The 27,642-nt window shown below is 45.5% G+C and overlaps 1 protein-coding gene across 4 annotated transcripts in view; it reads left to right on the forward strand.

Annotated features, from left to right (window-relative positions):
* Positions 1-10,243, forward strand: part of LOC126521628 (uncharacterized) — a 47,164-nt gene extending 36,921 nt beyond the window's left edge. For 3 of the 4 annotated variants that reach the window (XM_055065774.2, XM_050170323.3, XM_055065775.1), the window contains 2 exons: positions 6,667-6,758; positions 8,495-10,243. In XM_055065774.2, coding sequence (XP_054921749.1) covers positions 6,667-6,758; positions 8,495-9,720 — 1,318 coding nt within the window. In that variant the 3' untranslated portion in view covers positions 9,721-10,243. The remainder of the gene's footprint in view (positions 1-6,666; positions 6,759-8,494) is intronic. The other variant, XM_055065776.2, reaches the window with a different exon arrangement.
* Positions 10,244-27,642: the final 17,399 nt, after the last annotated feature.

Genomic DNA, 27,642 nt, shown 5'->3' on the forward strand with positions numbered 1-27,642 from the left:
GCATTCAAAGTCGTATAAAGAAGAGTTATTGCGAATTTATTGATGGAAACGAGTACACTAGTCAACGAAGTCACCAAACGCATGAGTTAATAAAAGCACGTGTTAGCGCTGTATTGCCGATGCAATTCTGCTGCATATGCTGATGAACTGCCGTGCCCGCTGCAGCTTTTGCAATTTTTAATTCCCCAAGGGAACTGCTTGGAAACGTACAAAGCTAAGGTCTGACTAACTTTTCAGTACTTCTTTTAAAATGTTACTAGAGAGAGGTGCCACATGATATATTTAAAGGCAGAGCAGCACCAGTCAAAGTAGATGAGTGTTGGCGGCAAGGCCGGATTTAGTCCTCTGCAGTGTAAGCACAATAAGAAAGAATTCAGTTTAGTACAAAATTTATATGCAAGAAGGGACTACGTTGTGAAACAAGCAAATCACTCGGCGTGTTAAGTCTGCTCAGACAGCATCGAGGTATGATGACTTCCCAAACGTGACGCGAACTTTTCAGCGAAAACTGGAACAAAAATACCATATGCAGCAACTATTAGCAATTCTCGCCTTGAACTACCTATTTTATAAACACATTTCCCTAAAAACCACAATATCTAAAATGCCCTAGGGCAAAAAGAATAACGCTGTTAAAGAAGCACTTGCTTGGTATCATTCCAATAAGACAGTGTTATTTATACCCTTTACAATCGAGGCAGGGTGAAAACCTCGCAGCACAAAAGAATCAACAAGAGTTAAGCATGAAGCAACTAGCAACAGTTAAACGTGTGCGAAGCCACACATAAAATAGATGTAAAAAGATGAAGTGCGCGACAGCTGGTGCGAGGATTCACTGGGCCACATAAAACCAACAATTTCAGTTCTTGCAAACTTCAGTAGCATTAACATACAACACGGTGGAGTCGTGCTGCCTAGCTAGCGCAACACGGTAAAGAAGTAGAAAACAATATAAGCAGCAAACAGCATTCTGAACTTTAGCGAAACGCCTTTAAACTGCATGCTGCACTGCAGACGAACTTCGTCGCTTATGCGTCTAACTGTGATCGAGTGAAAAAAAATACCGACGTGACAAAGGAAAGGATGAGAACAAGAAATTTCCTGCCGAAGCGACGATTCATTGCTACCATTGCTTCCATTGATGAGGCTTTGCAGGGAATGATTAGAACCGTATCACCAGCACATTTTCGCCGGTATTTGAGCCCCCCACCCTGCAGCAGTTCTTCTTCGACATTCCTTGAAGCTTTGGGCACCCTGCACATGTGAAGGGTGTTGCCTATTTTGCTCTGAGAACGTGAATAAGACAGAGAAGCACTATCAATGACGCAACAAACTACGGCCCACGGCTGGCTCCTTTCCCATGTGTTCTGCGCAAGGCCGCCACCAGTGGCACATCAATCGGCGCTCACTACGCGTATAAAGCACACCATAGTGGGGGACTCTGAAAACTTGGACGGGTGTTTTCGCATTTCGCCCCCATCAAGATGCGCCCCCCGTGACTGGGCTCTGACCTCGCAACCTTGTGCTTAGCAACCCAACACCTCAGGCATGAAGCAACCACGACGGGTCGTTTAAACTTGGTTGCCTTGTCTACAGTCCAGAAGATATGATAAACATTGGGTTGTTCTCACTGATAAGACGCTTTTTCTTGCTAGTGGTGGAAGCGAGTGCTTGTTCTCTTTTTATTTTGCATGAAATGGGCCAATTCAAGTTGCTTCGCTGTAGTTATCTCTGCTTTGAAAATCATTTCAATGTAGATGTGGTTTACAAGAATTATTTGTTGCCATGCTTTGCATTTGCTTTCAAAGTGTTAATAGTGTGTTGGCATACTCTTCTAAATAATTAAAAAGCGCTGCATTAGCTATTCAGATTTGGGGCACTACAACAGGCGACACAACGTGCGGTTTAATTATACATTTAGGTGCGAGGGTGATATTGGTAAAAATAGTGGTGACGCAAAAAAATAACATAAGATTTAAAAGCAATATGCTTTTGACTGACAAGGGAGGCAAATTTTCAGCTATGGCGTCTTCTGATATCTCACTCGCATGCTTCTGTGAAATCATTGAAATGCTCTGCTTGTTTAACGATGGAACATGTGAAGTCCGTGCTGTGCAGACAGCGGTAAGATGCAAGCATAAAAACAATGAACCCTTAATTATTTCCTGAGTCTTATATGTGCTATGCTGGTTTGCAAGCTTTACCGTCACTGGCTTCTCACGTGGCCAAACCTGTATGAACCATTCACAGGCACAACGGCTCTCCCTCAACCTACCATTAAAGAAATATGGCATCTAAACGAAGCAAGTGCGTGCATAAGGAACGTTGGTTCACAGGCCAACAAATGAAGCCGTTAACTGCTGGGGGCATTATAATGAAAGCGGCATACTGGCAATGAGCTCCATTTCGTAGGCAAGCTTGTTGATGCTCATCTGCGGCAATCACTTGGTGCGTAAGGAGACAATGTCTATCCAGACAGCCGTGAAGTCGGACGCATGTCCACTGCTGTCCACGCACATTGACACTGCAGCAGTAACTATCTGGGACGCGCACAAGCGGCAAATTGCACGCACACACTTCACTCATACCTGCAGTGGATGCGGGCGTCTCCGGCACGAGGCCACAGAACACCTATACATACCTATGCACAAGGCCTGCCTGCAGTTCCAACGGCTGCCGCTAGCGGCTTTCAGTGGTGCCCCATAGGCGCTGTGCATGGCGTATATTTATGACATTGTTACACTGAAACAGAGTGTTAATTTTACAATCGCGAGAGCAATCAAAATTGTTACAAAACTTGATTTTTCATATGCTTTAGAGATGAAACATGACACATGGTATGTATTTCCTCATGAAACAATGCCATAGTTGAAGTGGCTGTGAATGAAAGCACAGTGAAACAGGGGTATGACAAGGAAAAAATAGATGTGCCTCAATTAAAGCCTGAATTTCGAATGCAGTTGTTTTTCTTGGTTGGCGGCTGCACGTGTCGCACAAAAGCTTGCCTGCACTCATTTATTCTGCGTAGTACTTCATAGGAGTGAAATCGTTCCCTGTTCACTCGACTTCATCCAAGACACTGTTTTTGTTCCTTGATGGCTAATATTGTGCAAACAAAAATCTTCTCTTAATGCTTATCATATTACCATTCTCCTATATAATGCATTCAGGCCTTGAGAGTGCTAATAAGTAGGATGGTCTAAAACTGCAATGCCAGCTTGGTGCTGATAGTTTTGTGCACTGCACAGAACTCTCTCCGCTCCTCTGCAAAAGTATTGGAATCTCAGTGAAAAGGGCACAGACATAGATCAACGCCACGTAAAAAAAAAAAAAAAATCACAGTTATCTGGTGACTGGAGGTTCCCACTCACTAAGCAGTGCTGTCATCAACTGCTGAGCTAAATAATAGTTTCATACAGATAGCAGAGAGCCTGCAAATTCACTGTAAGGTGAGGCCGACCTTGCTTCCAACTTTTTGACATTTGTCGCATTCTGTGTGGCTTATTGTGGCCCAAAAGACACAATGGCTGTTGGTTATGTTTCCTTATATGTCATAACTAATCAGGAACTCTGGCAAGAACAATAATTTCCCACCTAACATTTCTCATCACATCTGCGCATAACTAATAGCAGTGTCACACGATCACTATCAATTGCAACCGGGCATTATCCGGATAGAGCTCCATTCAGATCAAGTGCTGCTGCTTGGTCAGTTTCAATAGTGATCTTGCTCAGTTTGGATCCAGACTATCGCAATCTGTGCATTGCAGTTGAGCTACTTAATCACGATCATAGGCTGACATCTGTGGGCTCTAGTACAGTGTGCTAGAAAATGCTAAAAACAAATAAGACAGGAGAGTTTGCTGTGGGGCTAATTGGTACACGACTTTGAAATTTAAAAACAGTGCCAGGTGTATTTGTGCATGTCTCACCTATTTTGTCCCGACTTTCTTGCTGTTTTTAACAGCCTAATAAAATCACCTAAAAAGCTCCTTATAAACAATAGTGTGCTAATTATCCAAATTTGCTAATATTTTGCAAGTCTGCACTTGCAGTCACAACACCATAGAGAGTTGCAGACGATCAGTAGACAGAGTGGTTACTCGCCTAAACCCAATCTGAATGATTGGACCGTGCAGCAGTGATCATTGCCAATCGCTCCCTATCACGATCAAAAATCACCATGTGACACCAGTATTTGAGCCCATCATCTGTGTTGTGCATCTATTTTATGCAAGGAAGCTAACACAAGGAGATGAGAATGCACACTTTAAGGGATTCAGGGCAGCAGAGCATTCCCAGAGTTGTTTAGGAAAGGTGGAAACTTACATTGGGGGGGGCCAGAATGCATTCCTCCATTTGCTCTTGAAATATGAGTCTCACGTGTGTGTGAGACTGTTCACTTGGGACCAAGATGTGCAGAGCAGCAAACATGCAGAAATTTGTGAAATGCCTATTGCATGAGCAAACTCGTGATGTTCTGAGCCCCCAATTTTCTATGCACAAAGAAAAAAAATAAAAATAAGCGGTGCATCCATGTTTTAGGATCCTTCAGGAGGCATTGTGTGTCGTCTTGTCCTTTTCGTGGTCTGCGCTATACAACCCAAACATTATGAACCGACAAGCCCAAATTTCCACCATCTATTAGAAATTATAGGCGACGTTAATACGATTAGCAATCTATCTTATGATTGGTGCATAGTTGTGTATATGTTTTATACGATGATTATTCTGAAAAGCGGCATATACTAGTGACACACTCAGTGACCCAAGTTGGCCACATACCCAATGACCCAAGTTTGTTGTAAAAAGATTAGGCATGGATGTACTCGCATACACACATGCACGCGTGTACTGCGCAAACTGGGTCAAGCTCCAGGGTGTCTACCAAGTTGACATTACCAAATTCGATGAGTCTTCCAGGTTTTCCCTGAGTGCCCTTGCAAAATTCCCTGAGTGACACAGAACTTTGTTTTACGTCAAAATGGGCTGAAACTACGTCGCCCGATGCTGTCACTCTATAAGCATGTAAAGAAAAAAGAAAAACGACTTAATTTAGTTTGAATACTACGGAGTAGTGTCTATGTTATTCAAGAAGAGAATAGAAAGAAGGGTTTAGTAAAATACACAGCAAATAAAATGTCTTCGAAAAAAAAGTGCAAATCGAGTCGGACATCCTCAAATACGAATAAAAAGGAGATGCATACGGAAGCAAATATTTTCGAATATGAGCTATTTCTATCAACTGATAGCAAGCTCAGTGGTATGAGGCCCGAACTTTGTCAGAATTGAGATTCTCCCTCAACAGCTCGTAAGTCAACTTCAACTGTCCTGACATACTCTCAGCCCACGCACGACGCCTCAGTGTTGTGTTTCACTGCTTTAAAGAGTTTATTTTGGTTTGCATGAGGGACACTTGCATCTCGGCATCAGCCAACACTTTTCTTTTATTTTGAGCTCAAGCTCCTTCAAAACGGCGGCAGCACGCTTACTTTCCTGTTCATTCCTCAATGTGCAGGTTCTTTCTGTTCTTGTCCTCCTTCCGCCACTCGTTCGCCCCACGGACCATTTGAAGCACCTTCTTGGTCAGTTGCACAGTCCAAGTCCGATTTTTCGAACTCCCTAGGGGCTGCGAAAACATCCGAAAAATTGACAAGTTAGAAAAAATAAATGCATGTCATTTACTGCCCTTAAGGGCTCGAACCGCCACAGGGACAGTCGGTACACGTATTAGGCATATCAGTGCTCGTACTTTAACGGGAGATACCGGATGCGTGCATGTATAATTAAGGAGTACATACTGTGTCCCATGGCAATAGCCCCTTCCCACTCTTGTTATGCTTCACCAAGTAACATTTCTGTAAAGAGGAGAAGCTGACTTTCGAGAACCGGCAATGTGCAACGCATCGTGCTTTTCAAGATTCTAAGCCAATCGCGAGGAACACAAAGGCGCAGTCGGTGCCATTGCCGACAGCAGTGAATTCTTTCAATGAAAAACATGGCACCCAATGGCAAGAAGCTTAAGAGCGAACGTCGAAGCTAGGTCTAGCGTTGCCGCAATGGTGGCTACGGCTGCCAGCGGATCTGCGTGCGAGAGCGCCGGTTAGAGGCAGCGAGGTAATCAAAATGGCAGTGGTGGTGGCTTTGATTAATGCCGTTTCGGACCTGCGGTCACGGCAAAAAGTCTGGAAAATCGGACAGCGAAGGGTTCTTGCGTCCGAGATTTCAGATGTTCCGATACATTGACACTATGGTGGTGCCGTGAAGCCGTCCAAATTATCAGGCATTCGAAAAGGCAGTCATTGACTGTACACTAGAAACTCCTCCAGCCGAGGACAAGGCGTCAATGACGATTCATTACAATTCCCGTCTGTTACTCGAGTCAGCATTACTGCGACTTTCGACCCTTTCAACAAAATTACCGCAAGTTTTCCCTGATAGAGGCACAAATTCCCTGAGTTTTCCCTGAGTTTTTCCAGACTACTCAAAATCCGTGAGAATTGCCGGTTTTCCCAGTTGGTAGACACCCTGAAGCTCCCAAAGAATGCTAATTGCATTAAAAAAATGAATGTGTTGATTAGCTGTAAGCTAACCAGAATTACTTTGCTTCCAAATGGCTACAAGACGTTGACTAAAATGTCTAAGTTGGTGTTCATTTCCCTGTAGGCCAGCTGCTCGGGAGGAGCCAGCACAAGCTTCTGAGAAAGCTGCTGTAGAATCTGCAGCTGAGAAGCCTCCTGCTGATAAGAAACCAGCTGGTGGGTACAATAATGAAAATCCATTGGAACCCGAGTCTGCAGAATCAGAATAGTAGAGATTTGTGAGTTACTTACACAAGGTGTAACAGTTCAATCACCAGACTGCAATACTACTTACCATTAGTTTAGGCCTGCTTTGTGCAACAGTCTGCACTTCATATTTACATTGAGGTGAAAACAAATGTGGCTTAAAGGTGTTTGGTAAGCAGTAAACTTTGTTAGCTAAAGGGCAGTGTACTTTTCACCTTCATGCCTGCCTCACCTGCTGCAATGAAAGCATACTTGTGTGTTTTTCATTTTATGAAGCACAATCTGATTTCAGGAAATATTATAATCAAAGTTCAGTTCAAAGCTTACAAGAATATTTTACAAGTGTCACTGAATGTTATATATAATTCCTTAGCTGTTACCTCTCTCAACTTTTGCAAAGGGGGGCAGGCATCATAGTAAAGTACATTTAAACCTCAGTATAAGAAACTTATAAAAAATTCTTGACCTAGCGAAGTATTTACCTTTTTATAACTTCTTTTTTTAAGAACACCATGTATCTTGAAGCGCAATATAATGAAGTGTGTTTATACATGATTTCAGTTTAACGCAATGTCACTGCCACTGCGAAGGAATATCTAGGCAATAAATGGCAATTGCCACGAGCACAGATCACATGGTTGTATTACGCTGTGGCTGCTTGCAAAGACCCCTGTGCGCCATGCAACAGAGTGCACTGTGCGACAGAGTGGCCACCAAAGCGCAGCAGTATAGCAGCAAGACCATCTTGCCGTCGAAGTTGCGATGGAAAGTGTGCAAGTATGACCCAAGAAGGATGGTGGCTTGATGGGCACTGTCTCCTGTGTGAGGTAATCTGCTTTGTGTGCAAAGGTGGGACAGCCGAGATGGTCTCGGCTTCATGTGCACTGTCTTCCAGCCATTTAGTGCTCGAGGTTGCGTACTCTTGAGTTTTGGAGGCATGCTGAAGCCAGAGGTTGAGGAACCATCAGCTACCCTTGGTCTGCACTCTTCATGATAGTGTCAGCCCACTGTAGGCAATACTATAAGCTGTAGTGTCGAAGCAGACACAAAAGCTTCTCAGGCTTCACTTCATAACACCGATATCAAGATATCGTCAACACAGCATGAAACCGTATCTTTGGTCACTGATGCTCAAATTCAACAAATATATATATTTTTTTCTTATTGAAGTTAATTTCCTCTGATTGCCCGATAATTCGAAAAATTTTATATCACCTTCCACCGAAGAAAAAGCCGTTGGTGACGCAAGAGGTCAAATTTGAATATAATGAAATTTCGTTATAACAAAGTCAAGCATTGATTCTATTGACTTCGTCATATTGAGGTTTAACTGTACATCCGCATTTAATGTTTAGAATGTTTGGCAATTAGCTTGTTACAGTTGTGTAACATACAGATTGTTTTAGCCATTTCACTAAGTAAGTTTTACTTGAGTGCTGCTCATTGCAAAGGAACAGCTCTTAATACACTAGGATTAGCTAGTGCATACTCTGTAATGTTTCTTAAAGTGTGCATTTCTTTTTTTGCAAGTTATATTCTATTTGTTTATGAGATCACTGTTTTCCACTGAGACTAAAATCTTGAATTCGGCAGTCGTTAAAGTTGTGGCAAAGGTCACATTGATTACCACACTTTGGTGAGCAGCTTCAAGAATATTCATTCACTGTTTTTGAACTGATTGTGCTAATGCATGACTGCATGGACAGCTTCTGTTTCTGCAGGCGATGGCAAAGTCAAAACATCCGGGAGTGGGTCAGTGGCCTCAGCACATAAAGCTGATGATGCCAAGCTGAAGAAAGAAGGCACAGCAGCCAAGGTGGATGAAGCAACTGCCAACACTGCAAAGGGCTCTGCAGGGAAGAAGCTGGAGCCTGTTGGCGAGAAGAGCAAACTGCCTGAGGTCACCAGTAAGGGTGCCAACACCACTACAACCAAGGGGACGAAACGAGATGTTCATCCTGCTACTCACAAAGTGGGTGCCAACAAGGCACCAGATAAGCACAAGGGCACAATGGCTGAACAGCCCTCTTCCCCTGGTGGCAACAGGGAGCCAGACATGCCAGCCAGTGGAGCGTCGCTTCACTTAAGTTCTAAAGATGGGTCACACTCTGCAACAATGGCTGCTGCTTTGAAGCCACTATCCCAGGCTCCCACGAAATATGCCAGTGACACCATCGTCAAGAGCAAGATGGGATCACAAGACTTTAATGAAGGGACCTACCAAAGCCACCTCAGCTCCCACCAAAGCTCAAAGAATGAGAGAGGTGCTGGAGCAAGTTCATGGAATGATGTTAGCTTGTTCTCAAAACAAGATGAAGACAGTGGATCAGCAAGAAAGCGCGACGATGACCGTCGAGGCTCGTCGTCTCTGCTCGCAGGTAGCAAGAGCAGCGTCCCAATCATCCAACCCGTAGTTCAACCCTTGTTCAGTTTGTACAGCTCTCCTTACAGCTCAACCTGTGGGTCGGCCAACAATGTTTCAGGCTCTGGCCAGCCACCTGCAGGGCCTTATGCATTTGGTCCAAGCTACCCCAGCTACCATGCAGGACCATATTACCCAGGGTGTCTGCAACGGCCTTCTCTGGGCTACAACAGGCCACGGATGCTCCTCTACACTGGACCCACACAGAGGCAAAAATCTCTGGGGTTGAAAAATGTGCCATCTCTTGAAGAGTCAGAAGGTGACATGTTCACGGATGACCCTAAGCCAGCAAGAAAGACAAAGGGTTTATCTCAAAGCAGTTCTGACAAGATGCGAGATGATGATGGTGCTGATGACAAGTATGCACTGCGAAAAGATGGTATGGATTACAAAATGAGTAAGGCTGGTGCTATCAAGGAAGAAGGTAGGAAGACAGGTGACGAGGAAAGGATGGAAGATAAGAAGAAGTCAGCAGGGGAGGAGAAGACAGACAAGAAAACCACTCATTGAGATACAGCAGCAGATCAACAAACGCTGGAACCAGTGGCAATATTTATAGCTAGTACCTGTGTGTACGAGGTTGACAAGCAGTGCTTGAAAAAAGCACCATGTTTCGGTGGCCATACTTTGGTACAAATTGTTATGGACTGAATGAGTATCAAGCTTTTTAATTTCGCTGCATAGTGCCCCTCTGTCCACAACTTGAGAAATTTGCTTAGACATAGGTATGTGTGCTGCTTCAATCTCTGCTTTCAGACTCACTCAAGCTGCAGCAGGCTCAGTAGTAGACGCCTAAGCGGTCTATGCAAATTTACACGCTGGAAATTGCAAACACCCTTCAAATATGATGCTGAAACAGACATGGAAAAGGAACATGGTGATGTTTAGAAAGTGTAACTTAATTTCTTTTTTTAATGATGGAAATTGGTACATAGCTTTAGACTAAATAGTTGATGCTTTTGAGAGAGTGGCTGAATTAGTGGAAATTGGATAAAAGCTGCGTAATATTAAAGTGTGTCCAATTTTGGCTCAACTCTTTCGTTACTGCAAGAAAACGGTCGTCTTTTATTGTTCTCGGGAAAAAATTATTTACCACTACAAATAATATCCCAGCACACATTGGAGCATAGCATTGTGCATAATGAAATGCTCTTTCCAAACACATATGTTGCCACACAGAAAAAAATTACTTGGTAAAACATAAAAATTCTACAAGGCACCATTTTTGCTGCGAGTTGATAAAAACAACAAAGAAACATGATATCTACAAAAACATTAATATCAAAGGAAATTCAGAATATACATTTCACAGATAACCCAGGAGTAGTGTCTGAACAAATAAATGCTCAATACACCGCTGTTTTTCAGATAGAAAAAAAAAGCTCATCACTTATGCCATGCGGTGAAGCAGTTCCTGGATTTTGTGAAGCATAGGTGCACTCTGCAAGTTTCCCACAAAACGTCTGGTTTTTGTTCAGCTTTGCGGTCCTCATAACACATTTTGCAGTTCCACCTTTTCGGCATTTTCTGAGGATGGTCCGATGAGAAATCCAAGGAACGGACTTGACCAATTCGTCTAATGCACATCTTCCAGGACAGAGCGCGCTCTCAGCGTAGCTGGGCAACAGCAAAATTATGCATCCAGTCATATCTGTTTGCATTTTTGCAGATTGTCGTTATCACCTTTGCAAAGGAGAAAAGTAGAAAGAAATCCCATGCCATTGTAAACTGTCTTGCTCTGATCTGTAGTGCTGGGGCGAGATGTGCTGCGGGCGGCCTTCATGGCGTGAATGGGTTTCTTTGCTGCCGAAGGCAGCGCATCATAACCAAGCGAAGTATGCACCCTGAAGATAATCAGTAGAGCACTCAGGTTGTGTAAAAAGATAGGCAGATAAGCGCGCACAAAGGAGACCACTCAAGGCCGTAGAGAAAACTTACCGGTGAACAGCTGCCAATGTTCCATGCTGACTCAACATCATCGCCGTTTCTAGTTATTTTTCTCCACTGTGAATCAATGTTTTTCCTGTACAGATACCTCAACACTCTCCCAGCCAATTTACTTTCTTCCATATTCCTCAGTTGTTTTTCATAATCAATTTTACTGCGAGCTTCCCTCACTTCAAAACTAGTCCAGCCCATATCACCCTGCACAGCTTCATTTGTAGTGTTCCCGTGAGCGCCTAATGTGAGGCATCCCACTGACCTTTGGTTCCCATCGAGTGCTGATTGTACCCCTGATTTAAAGCAAACAACCGCATTTCCAAAAGTAAGTCCTGGAACCATTACACCTTTCCACGTACCCCAGAGCACCTCGTACCTATATTGTATCCCCATAGTGCTCTGTGCTTCATTATGACTGCATTTCTCTTCCTCTTCACTGTTATTGTTTTTTGCTGTGTTTCCATATATCTATTGCCTTCGTTTATCCATATACCAAGGTATTTATATTCTCTTACCCAAGGTATTTCCTGGCCCTGTATTGCCACTGTCTGTTCGCTGTTTTCATTGAATACCATAACACCTGATTTTCTAACACTAAATTTCAAACCTAAATTGTTGCCTTCCTCTCCACAGGTATTAACCAGATGTTGCAAATTACTTTGCTTGTTAGCTAGCAACACAATGTCATCCGCATAAAATAAACCTGGAAGCTTCTGCTCTACTACTGTACCCGCTTGTTTGTATGAGAGATTAAACCCGATATTGCTTCCTTCTTGCGCCCTTTCCATCCTCACCATGTACACCCTAAACAGCAATGGGGATAAAGGGCACCCCTGCCTCAGTCCCTTGTTGATATGAACTTTCTCCGCACTCCTCATCCCTTCCCATTCAATGCAAACGGTACTTCCTAGGTAAATCTCTCTCAAAAGCTGTAGACAATTGTCACCTAAGCCTTCCCCTTCCAGCATATCCCACAACATGTTGCGGTATACGTTGTCATAGGCTCCTGTAATGTCTAAAAAGGCCACATACAACGGTCTGCTTTCTACTTTTTATATTTCAATACACTGAGCAAGAAGAAATAAGTTATCCAAACGTCTACCTATTCCGAAGCTATTCTGAGGTTCTCCCAAAATGCCATTATTCTCTGCCCATGCTTGCAACGTTAATTTGATTGCCTGCATTGCTAGCCTGTATAGTACAAATGTTATGGTCAACGGTCTATACAAGTGAATTCTTTCTCCCTGTTACCTTTATAAATTAAATCCATTCTACTTTGTCACCAATTGTCTGGTATTCTTCTATCTTTTAAAGTTTTTTCCACTGCTTTCACCAGAGCTTCCTTACTTCTTGGTCCTAGTTCATTAATTAGCCTAACGGGAACTTCGTCTAACCCTGTGGCTGTGCACTTAGGAATTTTATCTTCGGCTTTCTTCCAGTTGAAATTTGTCAGCACCAGCTCCTTTTCCACCTGGGTCTCTTTCGTGCTCTTTTTTCTTCAATTACAACCTCGTCATTGCCTTGGAAAGATTCGGCTTTTATTTTTTGGATGTAATTTATTGGCGCTTCACCTTCCAGTTTGTTTCCATCTTCGTCTAGGATAGGTTGTTGTATTGTTGTTGACTTCCTACCTAATAATTTCATGTGGTTCCAAAATATTCTAGGTGAGGCCTTCTTTTTCTCACGTACTTCTGACAAGCAACATTCACTTTCACCTTTTATCTTTGCTTTGCACCAGTATTTGAACCATAGAGGAGGAGGAGGAAAAGCTTTATTTGCTCTAATTGGTTAGAAATTAGCGGTGGCAGATGTGGTCGGCCGTCTTCACAGTCTTCTTGCTCATCTGCGCAGGGTCGACGCCCCTATTCCACCCCTATTCCAGGGCACCACTGAGGGTGGCTACTCGGTGAGCGTGCCTTACTAGTCCATGCTGGACTTTCGGGTCGCTGCTGGAGAGCACCCTCTGCCGCTGCTCTGCACTCGGGTCTTTTATTTGAAGGAATTGTTGATTCTGAATGCATCCCCATGTAATGTGATATAAGGTGGGCTTGGCGCCGCACAAGGGGCAAATGTCTCTTTACTGGATCGGAAACATCTTGCTTAGTGGGTTTAGATTTGGGTACGTTCCTGTTTGCAGCCTCCTCCAAGAGATTGCTTCATGCTGATTTAGGCTGTTGTGGGGTGGAGGGTATTTGATTCGGACGCCCTTATAGTAATTCACAATGTCTGAGTAGCTTGGGTTGACTGGTATGGGTTCCTCAGGGTCGGTGCTTGTGGCCGCTCGGTTTGTGTGCTCTCGAGCTGCCTTGTCCGCCCTTAGGTTCCCTTCTATTCCAGCGTGTCCCGGTACCCAGAAAATTGTATGCCTGACTTTGTTGTTAGCCCTGCAGGAGCGGAGGATGTGAAGCGCTCTGCGTCCTATTCTGCCGTTCATGTAATTCCGACACGTAGCTTGCGAGTCGGTGAGTATTGTTAAAGACCTTTCGGATCGGTAGCCCTCCACTGCCGCTAGAGCTACGGCTATTTCCTCAGCTTCCGTTACCGAGCAGTCCTTCGTTGACGTGCTGCTGATCTCTTTGTAGTCCGGGCTTATTACTATCGCAGCTGTCTTTACTATGTTTGTGCCTCTTTGCTTGGCGTATACTGCAGCATCTGTGTATACTGTTGTGTTTTTTGTGGCCAGGTACTTTTCAACGTGTTTCGCCCTTGCATCCCTTCGCGTTGTGTGGAGGTTTGGGTCCATGTTTTTGGGTATGGGGCTAACAGTGTATGTTTTCTGATAGTATTCATCAGGAATCCCCTCCGTTCTTTGGGTTTCTTTGATTCCACGAAGCCTAGCCATATTAGCAGTTCCCTTCCCGTTTTGGTCTGCTGGAGTCTCAAGAGCTGTGCGATACTTTGGGCTTCCTTTAGTTCTTCGAAGGTGTTGCTTAAACCAAGTGCCATTAATTAAACCAAGTGCTGTTTTGTACGCTTTGCGTAAAATGGTGTCTGCTTCTTGTATTTCCTGTTTGGTGCAGTTGAAGTACGGGAGTGAGTTGCGACCCTGCTGACCACCAGGTTCCCAAACAGCTTAAAGGAGTCTCCTTCTCTCATCCCATATCTCTTTTTGTGACACCTGCGTGATCATGCGTGCTATTTGCATTGTTGACTGCTTGAGTGTTTTCAGCGTGTGGGTGCAGCGCTGGTTGGATTGCACCCACATTCCAAGGATCCTGATTTGTTGGCTTTCTGGTATCAGCTGCTCCTTTAGCCGCATGTTAAGGCTTTCTTTGCTTTTCTTGCCCCGTGTAATTCTCAGAAGCTCGTATTTCTCCGTTGAGCACTCAAGGCCTCTTTCCCCGACGTATGCTTCCATGCAAGTGGCTGCTTCTTGCAGATAGCTTTCTTTTTGGCACAGCGAGCCTTTAGTGGCCCAGATGGTGATGTCATCTGCATACATGCATGTTGTATGCCTTCGATCTTGCTTAGTTTATGTCCTAGGCCAATCATTGCTATGTTAAAGAGTATCGAGGAAATTACTGAACCTTGGGGTGTCTCCTTGTTTGGTGTGGGGAATTCTTTCGATCGGATCTCTCCCAAACCTATTGTTGCTGTTCTATTGGAGTGGAAGATTTTGACGTATCCGTGCACTTTCTTCCCGCAGTCTACGCTGTTAAGGCCTTCCAGGATTGCCGCGTGGCTGACATTGTCAAAAGCTGCTTTTATGTCTAGTGCCATTAAAACGTGTTCTCCGTTGTATGGTATGTTGCCGAGAACCTCATGTTTAATATGGAGAAGGACATCCTGTGTCGAAAGCTTGGATCGGAAACCGAACATACTATGGAGGTATAGCTCGTTTTCCTCCATGTAATGTTGTAGTCTTTTTGTTACTATCCTCTCATATAATTTGCCTAAGCACGATGTGAGGGAGATTGGTCAAGTTTGTTACCTGTAGCTTTTTGCCTGGTTTGGGGATCATTACAATCTCAGCGTGTTTCCATTCCTCTGGTACCGTTTCTGCAGCCCATTGTTGGTTGAGGAAGGTGGTGAGTTGTTCCACCAGTTCGTCCCCTAGGTTTCAAATAAGTGAATTTCTGATTTTGTCCGCGCCCGCTGCTGTATTTTTTTTACGCTTCTTATGGTCGCGTACACCTCTTCTTTTGTGATTGGCCTGTCCAGCAGCTCGTTTTCTTTCTCTTTGTATTGTTGTGTGTAGGCCGCTGGCGTGTCATTTCCGAAACATTTGACTCTGACCTTCTCTAGCAGTTCAGAGTCCGGTCCCTCGAATAGGTGTACCAGGCGGTGTATGGCCTTATTGTTGTCAGATTTTGTTTTTGTTGGGTCCAGGAGCGCCTTGAGTATGTGCCGTGTTTTTGCCATGCTAAGGGTTCCGTTTAGGGACTCGCTAAACTGTTGCCAGTTTTACCTAGTCAGCTGAGCCGCATACTCCTCCGTCTCCTTGGTTATCTCTGCGATTTTCTTTTTGAGCCATAGACTTTTTCACCCGGTATATTTCCCATTTACTGGCTACTTCATCCTGCGGCAACTGCAACCTTCTTTGCCTGCCTGTGCTCTCGGAATGCTTTCTGTCGTTCGGCGATCGCTTCTCGAATCTCCCTGTTCCACCAGCTTTTCGGCTTATTTTTTCCTTTCCAACGAACATGTTGTTTCGCTTTTCTGTATTTCTGTCGTTATTACACTTAGAAGCTCACGATATTCCCACTCTTCATTTGGCCATTTGCCAAGTTCTTCCTCGACTCTTGTGGCTATATTTGTTATTTGTTCAGCATTCAAATTTGGACTGGCCATTTTGCGCTCCTTGCTCTCTTTCCCAACTTTATATCCCATTTTCAAAATGATGTGTTTATGGTCACTCCCTATGCTGTACCCTTCCTCATCAATAACCATTTCTCTCAACTTATCATGAATTCCTTCTGTCGTCAGAAAGTAATGAATGCTTGATTGCCGGTTTCACACTTCCCACGTGATCTGCCCTTCGCACTTAGGCCCTGTGTTCATGATAACGAGGTTATGTTGCTCACACAGGTCTAGCATTGACTTCCCGTTGTTGTCGGTATAGCCATCTAACTCCTGTATGTGGGGATTCACGTCACCTAATCGGATAATTTCAGCATCATTCCCGAAACCCTTAATATCAGCACTTATGCATTTCACTAACTCTTTATTGTTCTCTGTGCAATCATTTCCGGTCCACAAATACGTAACGCCCAACCAAGTTTTTTCCCACTCATTGTACCTGATAACCAAAGATGCTCTTGACATTTTGAATTTATTCTTTTCCATTGGGGTCCCTGATGGATGAGCATTTCGACTCCCCCTCCCTTTCTTTCTGACTTAGTTCTGTTTTACCCTTCCCAAATATGATCACTGGTGGCACTGCCGAGTCTCTAAGGTGCATTTCTGTAAGCACATACGCCCCTATTTGTTCTATTTAACTGCTCCTCAATCTCTGCCCGCTTTTCCTTTCTTTTGTCGCCCTGCATGTTTATGTAGCCTACTGCATGGCAAGCCCTCTTTCTTGCTTTCCTCCTTTTTCTGCTATCGACGGCGATGCTCTTCTGAGGTTGCCCTAGGGGACCTTCTTCATTACTACCTACTCTGGCCTCTTGAGTGCCCGTGGGCCCCCTAAAAAAGCAGCAGCATTCCCACCGAGTCACCAGCCCACTTCTCGTGCCAGCCTGTAATTGAAGTGGATCCTGTCTCGTTTAAAACCGCCACACCTTCTCACTTCCCTGTTTACTTCGGCAACCTTGAAGCCTTTCTCTCGGCTCTTTGCACATGACTGTCATGTACAGGCACCTCCGGCACCGTGCACACCACGATCTGCACCTGAGGGGATAGCTCGCGCAAGTCGTCTTTCCCCTTCACCAAGCGCTAGGCTAGTCCTGTCCCTTTCCTGTTTAGGACGTCATTTATCCCACCTGCTACTATGACAAGGTTGCGCACATGGGCATTTTCCGCAAGCTTTTCTTTTGCTCGCTCCATGACAGAACCCAGCGTCCGCCCTGGAAATGTCCCTACCACCACTCTTTTATTGCCTTTCAGCCTCTCCACAATGGACGTCAGACTCTGGAGTTTTGCAAGACGCGTAGCGCCACCTGCCGGTGCGAAGAGGCCGTAATTGAGTAGTGCGAAGCCCGACTCCCTTGCTAAGTTGCCTATGCAGCTAGCGACTGCGAAACAACAATTTAACTAGATTTTGGTCCATATTGCGAGTGTTTTGCGCATTTAACACCCAGACAGAGAGCTATGAATTTCTACGCTAGTCGGATGTGCCGACGAACTGCCATAAAGCGCTTGCTGGCTCACTTTTCAGACTAATGGCAGAAACGACGGCAACTGCGATAGCTCCGCGTGCTATGAAGAAACGCCGCAATCGACGCTACTGTTATGTTGTAAATTGCCATGAACGTGAAGGACGGAATAACAACGTTCCGTTTTACCGATTTACATCGCGATCGTATGAAGAGGAAAGGCGAGAGCGCTGGATACAGGCCGTTCAACCTGTTGGGTAATCGGATTACTTGCATTCCCCGACAATATTGTTCTTTTGTAATTGTGTTGCGTAGCCCTGACGGAGGACCGTGGTAACCAAGCGAAAACTCAAGAATTTGCAGCCGCCACTTGGTTGGTAACAGAAAAAACAACGTTGCGAACCATCCTGCTTATGTGCCATCGATATCTCCACCTTTTAACAGACGTCCGCCTTCCGCTTGACTCAACAAGCGGAACAGAGAGATTTGGCAGGCCAGCTACAGTGTAGGTCAGCTTAACCAAACAGTTTGGTTCGTTTATGAATTCAAAATCTTGTTCTAGAGCATCGTCGTATCGCGAGCTCATTTCTATATACTTTCGGTATTTTGTATGTCCTGCGCCGATACAACAAGCACGCTTTGCAATGTGCTGAGCCTGCTTGACGCGCGTTTTTCAAAGGTGGGCAATGAAGTTGCTGTAGGAGCACTGGACGAGTAATTGCGAAGTAACGCACGTGTGTAAAGAAAAAATGTCACGTTTATTTACATTTATTTCTGCGCGCTTGTTGCTCGAAGCGTCTGCGAAAAGTTCAAATTAAGGTACGAGCGATGCTGTAGCTCCTGCAAGAAAGAAAGATGCAGCACGTAGGCACTGTAAGAAGCTTCCTTTGTTATGATCGCACGCTGTTTGCTGCCTTGGAAAACGTTTTCTGTTTGCTGCCCTGGAAAAGGCTATGAAAGGATTTACTCTCTGTAAATAATTGTGAGACAAAACATTACGATAAAATACATAAAAATATAGGAGATACTTATGTCTTGTGTTCAGGACATATTCAATATGAACCAATTTGAAATGCTTAGGTTTTTATGCTGATATGCCTATAGACAAACCTGATGCTATGCTCTCTGTACTTGCGAGTTGCAGCACGCCGAAATAACACTTGAGACTTTATTTTATATTGTACATGTACTTCGCCCTGCTGAGCTTCCTTTCCGAAGCGTGGATGGGCGGAAGACGCTTTCCAGGTCCTTGATGTTTAGGAAACCGTGCCTCAACACAAACGAAAGAGAAGGGTCCATTGTGGCCTATGCACCTTCACTTGCGGACAGCTCTCCTTGCACTATTCAGTTCGCGCCAAGGCTCCGATGGGGGCGCTGGTGACGGGTTTTTCCGCAGCGCCGCCAGGGCAGAGTCTGAGGACTATTGCTTCTGAGCACCTAACCAGGTTTGAGTCGCTGGCGATAATTACCATTTCACTCTCCTACCTCTCCCTGCTTCCCTTTGTCCTTTTGCGTGTGATTCGGACTCGACAAGGGGCATTGTCCCTTGGGCTCCTGCTTTTTGTGCATGGCGGCATCAAGGTAGGTGCTGCTCTTTCCATGTACCTCCTCCCCATGTTGCACACATTCCACGTGCTTTGCTGACACTCCCTTTCCTGTCACGTCGGGGGGACTGTGTTCCATTGCCACGACCATTCTCGTTCAGAGTGGCGGCCCTGTTCAGCTTTTCCTTGACTGCTTGAAGTCTTTCATCCACTACCTTCCATGCATCATGCTACCTAACGCCGCTCTCGGTGCCCGGCACTTCCTCAAACCGCGCTGTGGCGTTGGGACGATCTGGTGGTCGGTCAGAATGGTGCGCCGGGGAAGTTTTATGGCCCGCATAGGACAAAGGGAACCAACTGTAAGGCACAGGGTCGAAACACAGCCCTCCTTTGTAAACCATCCCAAACACAGCGGGAGTCGTTCGTGGTGCGGGCGCTGCCGGTCAAAGGAGGGGGGGTTGCGTTGCTGCCAGCACGGGGAGGGGCGAATAGCAGTCTGTGATTCGGTGGCCGCTTTCGTCATGGACGCCATGCAGCCGCAGGGAAACCCGAGCCGTGCATGTAGTCATGTGCCCGAAGCATGGACCATGCGGGGATGCATGCTGCCTCCACGGTCGACACACCATAGCACTGGCCTTCCGTCAGACAAATCCCAGGGCACAAACATAACACCATATACGCTTCGAGAACTCGTTAGTGATCTTCTCGACCGTCGGTATCTCATTGCGGCGAAAGAAATCATGCACACGACCTTGGTGCGCACGTGTCATACTTCGTGCTGCGTCTTCTTTTCTCCGCATTTCGTCGGCGCTTTTGTGAGGGCGTCAACAGTTTGCCACCCGAAATATGCGAAGCTTTGACCTCCCTCCTCACCTTGAACACTGTGCTTTCGCTGACACCGAGCATCTTGAGTTTGTAATGGTTGCGATAAATGCACTGTTTTATATAAGTACTTGTTCAATAGAAACTGATTCATTTGAAGCTCAGAACAGGAGTAGTAAATGTGCCGTGTACATGTAAACAAGCGCAAAAGCCAGAGCTGCTCTTTCTACTTTTGTCACTTGCAATGAAGCTAAAGAGCAGACGATGGGCAGCGTTGTGGAAGGCAAGGGGTTATTTTTCGGTCGCGATCCGGCATGTGCTGTAGCACATGAGAGCTCTACTAAACCAGTTATCAAAATACAAAAGTCTTTATTTATACCTAGAATTGCACGTTTCAGAAGCAAGATTTTTTTAGTGGAATTATTTTAGTCACGGAGGCAATTGGACATCGCGCTTTGGTCATCTGGGCGGGTCCTCCCTTTTTTCTAAAGTTGTATCCGACTATAGTCGTTCCTTCTGTGTCCTCTGTTTCTTCTGCTACAATCCTCGAATCATATATTGACCATACCAGTTGTGTTGTCATCTTCATGCTTTGTTACATGCATATGGCTTTTTATCGAAAAATGCAAATTGTCAAGAATCAAAATGAAGTATCGTTTTCACACATTATATGCTTATCATGCTGTGCCACTGGTGTTGGCGCTAACAGTGTGTACTCAGACACTTAACAAGAAACAAGCAGCTGAATTTCTTGCACATGCAAGGCGCTCACATCTCTCAGTATAAGAATGTATCCTTTGCTTAATCTAGAAATACGCCTCAGGATTTCTGCTGTTTACACCAATATCCACATGACAAAAATGAAGAGTGCCCGAAATTTGCGTTCATGAGAACAGTGCACACGCGCGTCCACATTTCACGACAGCGCGCATGTACTCACTTAACTTTTAAGCTGTTCCTTATATTGCCCTCACAGATTATAAACACCTTTATAGCACAGAAATAACTCCTGAAAAACACACAAGATACGTGAACGAGCAGAAAGGGCCGGAACCAAAACTCGCCCGCAACGCTTATGCACTGTTCACTTCAGAACAAGTGCATATTGCATAAAACGAACACTTATACACCTAGCACCACTGCGAACTAGAAGAACCCTAGCGCTCGAACGTTCTGTACGTGTTCGCGGTCACCAATGCGCATCGCAGCCCGCAAAACAGCTCACACGAAGGTAGACACAAACAGCACATTACGAATGACTGCGATGAGGCGATAATGAAGCTCATCGCTACACATCGTGCCATCACTTCTGAAACACAAACCAGTACTGCACAAACTTGCAATCTTCGTATCGATGAAGCGCGCACGTGCGCGCACGCACAACACTAGGGCACCCTGCAATGCAGTTTGCCTGTACACGTCGCGCCACCTGGCAGCGGCGGTGAGCATCCGCGGGTAGGCCCTCACCGCTCAGGCCCGCCTGCTTTTCCAATTTTCCAATGGATTCCCCGCGGCCTCTTGGCAGCTCCTTCGTGAGAAGTGTGAACAAAAAGAACAAGCACAGATGCTGCTGCGTTAAGGACTATCACAACCGCGAAGGGGATGTTGGCATCAAATTGTACCGCTTCCCTTTAAAACCGGGGGAAACAACCCGGCGGCTGAAGTGGATTGTTGCGGTTCGTGTCGGTCTTCCGAATTGCTGTTAAACAACTAAGACGTAAGTTCAAAAACAAGAAAAAAAATATGAAATAGAGCCAGCAGCGGCATCTGTAAAAACACACAATAAAGCGTCAACTGCATAAATACGCGTGAACTGATACCGGCTGTTGTAAATCAGTTTTGATAGTTGTTTAGCTCGTCTTGCTCCAAAACAAACGTGCAGTGGTTGTTAGGTGTCAAATCTAGCTTAGTAAGCGCTCCGTGCTGTAGCTTTGTATGCACTGTGCTTCTTCCTGCGCCAAGATCAAGACGCGAATGCTGGAACCGAGCTCATTCGTGCCGATGTTTTCTCGTGCTTAGAACAACAGAACTAAGGTTGGAGTACACTGCAGAACACGTCGAGTATTCGAAAATTAGCATTTCCCTCGCGCACACAAGCGCATATTTGTTCAGTCTTCACGTTGTTTAGTCTCAGCTGATTGCTCTCTATGAGTCTTCAGCGGTAATGCCTTCTCACATTCGAGCCCGAATGGCAATACCAGAATATGCTCGAGGCACTTTGTCAACGGAGAAAAAAACACTTACCTGCCAATTCGCCAAAACCTCTACAATGTGACGTGCAAGGCACGCTCCAAGTAAGCGACAAATGACAGTTCAAAGACGTCCACGGCCGTATTTGCTCACTTAAGTGGCATAAAATAATGATTTGTTAACGCACTCTGAGATCGACGTCGTAAGCATACTTACTTTGTTGTGACAAATACTTCGTGACCTGCGGTGGTTGCTTAGTGGCTACGGTGTTAGGCTGCTGAGCGCGAGGTCGCGGGAATAAATCCCGGCCGCGGCGGCCGAATTTCGATGGGGTCGAAATACCAAAACACCCGTCTAATTAGATTTAGGTCCACGTTAAAGAACCCCAGGCGGTCCAAATTATTCCGGAGTCTCCCACCACGCGTGCCTTCTAATAAGATCGTGGTTTTGGCACCTAAAACACATTTTAATTTAAGCACCTCACTGTGATGTCCGTGCTGTTTACTTCTTTGACACGGTATCCGTGGTTGTAGTCGTAAATTTGATGTCTTTTCTCAAGCGTTGGTGGTCAAAATGGGCCTCGACGTTTTCGATTGCCTTAAAACCGGAATTTAGAACGTCCGAAAGGTTTCAAACGAGCGCCGCAAAAGCATGCCTCCGCAGCAGTGGCCGCCTCGGCGTTTCGCGCAACTGACACGGTGGCGCTGACGGCTGAGCCGATCGCCGCGCCGCCTGACCATTGCAGGGAGCCCTACCATATGCTGAGGAGGGCGATCGCAATCTTTTCATTTTGGCGCGTACCGAATTAGTGTCATGCTTAGAATTCAGGTGTATGCGATGGCCTTCGCGTTTGTAATGCACATGCAAAAAACGGCAAAATACACGAAATCGGCGGCTCCATAACTTTTGACCCTCGCGTAAGCACAACACACATCTGTCTGTTTCCTTAGGCGATCGCACGTACTGAAGAGGTCAGGAAGAGTACAGCTGCTTGTTGCGTTAGACAAATAGCTTTGCAGGTGATAACTCTTGCAATGATGAAACAGCCCCTCCTGTGACGCTCCTCACGAAATATTCCTTCAGCCAATCAGCAAGCTGGCATGGCGCACATCTTGGATCGCCACCACATATTCGCGCAATTGAAGTTTGAAGTTTATTTCCTTTCTTCATTACAGAAAGAGGAAAGAGCTAAAGGCAATTTGGCCTGACAGGGGCTCTTGCTCTAAGTGCGTTCGGCTTACATGATGATCCAGTGTACGAAAAAAGCAAATATAACAAGAAACAAGCAAGTACGATGTAGAAAATACAAATAAACAAGATAATGTGTACAGTATACAATGACTATGTGAAAAAGACATTTATGCTTCAATTTTTGTTTGTGCATAAAAAAAAATTTAGTGCGAGAGCAATTTATGTGTAAATAATTTGATAGTGTATGAGTAGGTTTTTTATACATTGCTTAAAATTAGGCGCACAGAAATCTATTTTTTGCTCAACAATGTTTAGTAGCCTTGGTATACTTGATAGTTTATATCCTGACGTCCGTGTTAGTACGCGTGAATGGTATTTTCTTGATTTGATAACGTAATGGGTATCGAAGAGAAGTGGGTATGCTGACAACATGGAGCCTGTGTTTTTTTATATGTAAGATGCAGATTGCAGATGCATTGCACTGGCTTCTGCACGCTACCGCTCACATTCTTTTTGAAGCGCTAACATCACAATATATCTGCCAAGGACCAAAAGAATGTATTAGTCTGTATTACAATGGCGGCTTTGTTATTGTTCTGTGCGCTCACACGTGTTGCTCCGTAGGATTCGTACCGTGGCAAAGGCGCCGTGTGGGCAGGTTTGCGTTGGTCTCCGTGTTTTGTTGCGCTGCGTTATCTGGACCGTGCTCTACCCTAGGTTGCTATGGCCAGGTGGGACACGAGGAACTAAAGTTCGTGAAATGAACGCGCATGCAACGCTGTACGCAATGTACCGCGCCACGGCAATGGCAACGGACGAAGGAATATCCGCGGGAAATTTTGCCGTCTTCGGTGGAATCATGCTAACGTGCTAACGATTGTTTAGTATTGCTGCGGAGCTCGCGGGTCCGAGCAGCACGGTTGCGCGCAGCGCGGAGTGGTTTCGCGAGAAATGTAAACAAGAGAGGGGAGCTGGCCCGATAGGCGGAGATGGATGGGATGGATGTTATGAGCGTCCCCTTTGGAACGGGGCGGTGGGTTGCGTCACCAAGCTCTTGCTACTATGCTGCCTGATATCCTACCTAGGTTAACCAATGAAAAAAGAAAAGAAAAAAAAAACACTATGGACTAACACGTCCAAATTTTCTGATCCCCTATTGCGAACTGTGTTTTTGTACGTCTCCGTCTTTTGTCGTTTCCCTACTTTTCTTCCACCAATCCTCCAATCGCCTCTTACTAATGTCTATTGCGGACCTGTTTGCTTTACCACTGCTCCCGCTGAACCCAAGGGCTTCAAGGAGGCCAGTGGTGCCTAAATCGACCGCTCGGTAGACGTCTTCACATTCTAATAAAATATGCTCCGTCGTTTCCCTAGCTTTACCGCAGCAAGCACATGCTTCTTCTTCCTTCTTATATCTCGCTTTATAGGTGCGTGTTCTAAGGCATCCCGATCTCGCTTCGAAAAGTAATGAGCTTCCCTTTGATTATCATAAATGGTTTCTTTCCTGATTTCGTTTTTTCCTCTTAAGTAGTTACTCATGGCAGGTTTCTTTTCCATTGCCGCCACCCATGAGATTAATTCAGCCTCTCTAACTTTCCGATTGACCTTCTTTGTTGCTGTGTTGCCCACCCCACAGGCCGCATACTTGCTGGTAAGCTTCCTAGTTCTTTTCCTCCACTGAGAAACAATGTTTTGCCTGTACAGATACCTGAACACTCTGCCAGCCCATTTACTTTCTTCCATATTCCTCAGACCGTATTTTTACCCTCATCACTTATAAAAACATGCTAAGTGATTTATGTGGTGAAAAGCTTGTTTCTGTTAATGTATATTGATTAAGCATGCTGTTCACAAGCTGTAGACCGAACCAGCTGGAAAATGCTCAAGTTAGTGAAGGGCGCGTTCCCGCAACGCCGCCTCGGTCACTCAGTCACCTGGGTCTAGCGAAGTCACTTTACAGCAAAGCCAGAGCGGCGCGCTCCAGCGCTGTAGCAGACGACGCGAAGCGCCTCCCCCTAGGTCCGTGTGCGCCTGCGTCGCTTCGCTTCGCTGCGCCGCTGCGCCGGACGCACTGGCGCCCCGGGGAGCGCGGCCATTACGCGGCCACGGTGAGCCGTGTTCACAGTGCACGAGCCTGTACATCATAAACAGGAGCGGGGATAAAGGGCACCCCTGCCTCAGTCCCTTGTTGATTTGAACTTTCTCCGCGCTTCTCATCCCTTCCCATTCAACGCAAACGGTATTTTCTAGGTAAATAGGGAGTTTTAGAATAGGGGCCCCAATATTTAGGGGCCCCAAAGAGCTTTGCGGGTGTTAGCGTTGGGGCACGCAGGAGTGAAGAGTTTTAGAATAGGGCGTTGCGTTTGCAGATAGCGTCTTGCGCTGACAGCGCCACTACGGCGTCTAAGAAAAACGATTAAAAATAATTAAATAAAATATACCATCTTATGATATGAATAGTAATATTGACTTGCGTGTATTCGCGTTTAATTACAATTTAGAGGTTATTCTTCAAGCAGCAAACAATTAGTTGTGCTTAGTTTGGAGCAACAAAACCAACTTTACGTGCCTTCACCAGCCAAGCTTAGCCGTGTTAGGCCTACGAGCCATAAAATCCACACTCGAATTCGGAATCAGCGGCGTCTAATGAATCAATCTTCATAACACACGCTAGTTGAGAGAAAGCGATAACTGCAGTCACTTCTCCTAGCTTGCGAACTTCACGCATTACCGCGAATCGAACCCAGTTTGGTGCTAGGTTAGAGCCGTCGCTTCGATGGGTGCCGCCATGTTTGTTGACGCAAAGCTTTTGGGAACGCTATTTGAGCTCCCGCTAAATCGGTGAAATAGCGTTCCCAACGCAAAACCCAAACGCAGTTTGCGTCTCGCGCATGCGCAGTGGCTTCGACGCTATTTCTTTGGGGCCCCAAAACGTTTGGGGCCCCTATTCTAAAACTCTCTAATCTCTCTCAAAAGCTGTAGACAATCGTTACCTAAGCCTTCCCCTTCCAGAATATCCCACAAAATGTTGCGGTCTACGTTGTCGTAGGCTCCTGTAATGTCCAAAAAGGCCACATACAACGGTCTGCTTTCTGCTTTTGATATTTCGATACACTGAGTAAGAACAAACAAGTTATCATCCAAACGCCTACCTATTCTAAAGCCATTCTGAAGCTCTCCCAAAATGCCATTATTCTCTGCCCATGCTTGAAGCTTTAATTTAATTGCCTGCATTGCTAACCTGTATATTACCGATGTAATGGCCAACGGCCTATACGAGTGAATTCTGTCTTTCTCCCCCTTACCTTTATAAATTAAATTCATTCTACTTTGTCGCCAACTGTCTGGTATTCGTTTATCTCTTAAAATTTTTTCCACTGCTTTCACCAGAGCTTCCTTACTTTTTGGTCCCAGTTCATTTATCAGCCTAACGGGAACCTCGTCTAGCCCTGTGGCTGTGCGCTTAGGAATTTTCTCTTCCGCTTTCTTCCAGTTTAAGTTTGTCAGCACCAGCTCCTTTTCCACTTGGGTCTCTTTCATGCTATTTTTTTCCTCAAGTACAACCTCGTCATTGCCTTGGAAGGATTCGGCTGTTGCGTTTCGGATGTAATTTATTGCCGCTTCTCCTTCCAGTCTGTTTTCATCTTCGTCTAGGATATGTTGTTGTATTGTTGCTGACTTCCTGCCTAATAATTTTATGTGATTCCAAAATATTCTAGGTGCGGCCTTCTTTTTCTCACGTATTTCTGACAACCAACGTTCACTTTCACCTTTTAATTTTGCTTGCACCAGTATTTGAACCATAGACTTTTTCTCCCGGTATATTTCCCATTTACTGGTTACTTCATCCTGTGGCAACTGAGCCTTCTTTGCCTGCCTGTGCTCTCGAGATGCTTTCTGTCGGAGCAACGCCATGAGCAACGCCAACTTCCGGCTTCACTTTCGCTTCACAAAGAGTGACGTCAGGGCCTTGAGTTTCCTTCCTCCGTGCGCCCCTGGCAACCTCCCTATGCGAGCCCATTGGCCGACGTGGCCGCAACGCGTGTCACTGAAACTACCGGCGCTGCAGTCGCGTCTTTCGTCATGCGCCAGCGTCGTCTGCTTCTGCTGCGACGCGTCGTTTGCACCAACAGGCCTGTAGCCGCTTATCCGACGGTAAATGTAGTTTAGATACGCAGTCTGAGTTTTGTGAAAAACCTGCCGCGCGTAAGTAACGGGGACTTCACGGTGTCTATTCACTATCGGCGCTGCAGTGACGCATCTCTCACGCAGCGCGCATCGTCTACTCCTGCGATGTCATCTCTGCGGTGGGTCGTTTTCCCCAACTGGCCTGTGCCGTTCGCTCTTTGACGACTGTGTTTTGGCTGCTGAACAATATTTTATGCCAAGGACCTTTGAATGACATGTCTAGCTAGTCTTTAGAGGCTGCCACTACACCGCAAATGAGCGGTCGTCCACTACGATTCCGCTTTTCAACCAACTTTTTC

The sequence above is a fragment of the Dermacentor andersoni genome, chromosome 6 (genome assembly GCF_023375885.2).
Source record: "Dermacentor andersoni chromosome 6, qqDerAnde1_hic_scaffold, whole genome shotgun sequence".
NCBI lineage: Eukaryota > Metazoa > Arthropoda > Arachnida > Ixodida > Ixodidae > Dermacentor > Dermacentor andersoni.